Genomic DNA, 3,013 nt, shown 5'->3' with positions numbered 1-3,013 from the left:
ACAACTTCTGAAAGTAACTTCTGTTCCATTGGTTGATTGTTTTCACTGTCAGAAAATTTCTCCTTATTTCCAGGTTGAATCTTTCCTTGATCAGTTTCCATCTATTATTCCTTGTCTGGCCTTCAGGTGCTTTGGAAAATAACTTCTCTCTGTGCCAGCCACTCAAATATTGGAAGACTGCTATCATGTCTTCTCTGGTCCTTCTTTTCATTAAATTAAACATACCCAGTCCCTGAAACCTGCAAACATTCTTCACATGTTTTAGCCTCCAATCCCCTAATCATCTTGGTTGCTCTTCTCTGCACTCTTTCTAGAGTCTCAATAGGAACTCAATGAACTCAAATCTCAGCGTTCCAGATCTTGATTTTGCATGAGTTACCATATCAGCACATTTGCAGTGGGCTGTCACTAATCTCCAGAGCTGCTCTTAGCAACTTGTTTCTTGTCAAATAAAAATGTAAAAATGTCCTTGAATCAGCCTTTAAGATTACTGTACATCCTTGCAGCTGCCTTATGGGAGAGTAAAAAATTTGATTTTCCAGATCTCTGTTAAGTTGCTTAGAAATATTTACTTCACCCCAAAACTTCAAAGAAAAAGAAGGAAGTCCAGTTACTTCCTGAAAAAGCACCTTTGGGACAACCATGACCTGGATGATTTTTTAAATTATTATTATTCTCTGTGACTCACTACAGATTTCATACTCAAGAGATCATCTGCTAAGAATTAAGCAATGTTTCTTTAAGGAACAGCTTTCTGTGATATCTCTCTCTCTCATACACACACACACACATACACACACCGTGTTCAGAATAGAATAGAATAGAATTTTTTATTGGCCAAGTGTGATTGGACACACAAGGAATTTGTCTTTGGTGCATATGCTCTCAGTGTACAATAAAAGACAAGATACATTCGTCAAGAATCATAAGATACAACACTTAATGATAGTCATAGGGTACAAATCAGCAATCAAATCATATTAGGAAACAATCAATAAAAATCGTAAGAATACAAGCAACCTGTAATTTGTAATTACAAATTTGCAATTTGTAAGCAAATTCTGGAAAAGCTGTTCTTGTGTCTAGTTGTTCTGATGTGCAGTGCTCTATAGTGTCGTTTTGAGGGCCACTGAAGCCCTTGGAGGTTTATCTGTATCCTCAGGGTCACCTGAGTAGTGCAAATGGTTCCTGTAGTCTGCAATTTTTTCCCCCTCTGGAAATCCATTCCTACTCCCACACTATTCCAAGGGTGTCAAAACAATGTAAAATGTCCTTGAATCAGCCTTTAAGATTACTGTACATCCTTGCAGCTGCCTTATGGGAGAGTAAAAAATTTGATTTTCCAGATCTCTGTTAAGTTGCTTAGAAATATTTACTTCACCCCAAAACTTCAAAGAAAAAGAAGGAAGTCCAGTTAACCTCCTGAAAAAGCACCTTTGGGACAAACCATGACCTGGATGATTTTTTAAATTATTATTATTCTCTGTGACTCACTACAGATTTCATACTCAAGAGATCATCTGCTAAGAATTAAGCAATGTTTCTTTAAGGAACAGCTTTCTGTGATATCTCTCTCTCTCATACACACACACACATATACACACACCGTGTTCAGAATAGAATAGAATAGAATTTTTTATTGGCCAAGAGTGATTGGACACACAAGGAATTTGTCTTTGGTGCATATGCTCTCAGTGTACAATAAAAGACAAGATACGTTCGTCAAGAATCATAAGATACAACACTTAATGATAGTCATAGGGTACAAATCAGCAATCAAATCATATTAGGAAACAATCAATAAAAATCGTAAGAATACAAGCAACCTGTAATTTGTAATTACAAATTTGCAATTTGTAAGCAAATTCTGGAAAAGCTGTTCTTGTGTCTAGTTGTTCTGATGTGCAGTGCTCTATAGTGTCGTTTTGAGGGCCACTGAAGCCCTTGGAGGTTTATCTGTATCCTCAGGGTCACCTGAGTAGTGCAAATGGTTCCTGTAGTCTGCAATTTTTTCCCCCTCTGGAAATCCATTCCTACTCCCACACTATTCCAAGGGTGTCAAAAAAACAAGAAAGTTTTCAGTTGCCTCCTGAAAAAGCCCCTTTGGGACGATTTAATAGAAAGTGTAATCTTGTGCTGATGTTACCACAATCATCATCTTCTCCTTCTCCTTTTCCTACTCCTCTTCTCCTTTTCCTTCTTTTCCTCCTCCTCTCCTCCTCCTCCTCCTCCTTATTATTTACTTTATTCATTAAATATGAAACTCAGTCAACAACATTCAAAAAGGCATCACAAATACCATTGACTGGTGCTAATAGTTGATACGGGTTGCAGCCAGCGTCCTGGGTATCAACCAAGTACCTTCTTAATATGTACGGATTTGTTTACCTTATTCATTAAACATGAAACTCATGCTTATTATTAAACATTAAACTTATTATTATCATCTTTATTTATTAAGCAAGAAACTCAGTCAACTGAACATTCAAAAAGGCATCACAAATACCAATGACTGGTGCTAATGGTTGATATGGGTTGCTGCCAGTGTCCTGGCTATCAACCAAGTACCTACTTAAGATGTACGTATGTATTTATTTACTTTATTCATTAAACATGAAACTCATGTTCTTATTAAACTTATTAAACTTCTTCTTCTTCTTCTTCTTCTTCTTCTTCTTCTTCTTCTTCTTCTTCTTCTTCTTCTTCTTCTTCTTCTTCTTCTTCTTCTTCTTCATCATCATCATCATCATCATCATCACCATCTTTTTCGCAAAAGAACTTCGCATCGGCCCAAGGGGAAGAGAGCGAGCGAGCGAACAAGGCGGCGCGGCGCATCCCTCCCGCAGCCCAATTGCAGGCGCTTCCAGCCGCTCGCCTTTTAGGGCTTTCCCGGCTGGACTGAACGGCGGGAGGCGAGGCTCCAACCCGGGTCCGCCTCCGCGCTCATCCCCGCCCCGCGCCGGCGCTCTGCTCCCTGGCCGAGGGATGTCCAGCAAGGAAGGCGAGGGCGCCG

The 3,013-nt window shown here is 39.3% G+C and overlaps 1 protein-coding gene across 1 annotated transcript in view; it reads left to right on the top strand.

The window, feature by feature from the left end:
* The first annotated feature begins 2,386 nt into the window (after positions 1 to 2,386).
* Positions 2,387 to 3,013, top strand: part of KLHL42 (kelch like family member 42) — an 8,039-nt gene continuing 7,412 nt past the window's right edge. Inside the window, exon 1 of the mRNA XM_058191483.1 lies at positions 2,387 to 3,013. This exon is cut by the window's right edge and continues 826 nt beyond it. Coding sequence (XP_058047466.1) covers positions 2,578 to 3,013 — 436 coding nt within the window. The 5' untranslated portion in view covers positions 2,387 to 2,577.

This window comes from Ahaetulla prasina, chromosome 7 (genome assembly GCF_028640845.1).
Source record: "Ahaetulla prasina isolate Xishuangbanna chromosome 7, ASM2864084v1, whole genome shotgun sequence".
Taxonomy (NCBI): Eukaryota; Metazoa; Chordata; class Lepidosauria; order Squamata; family Colubridae; genus Ahaetulla; species Ahaetulla prasina.
This window is presented reverse-complemented; position numbering and strand designations above follow the sequence as displayed.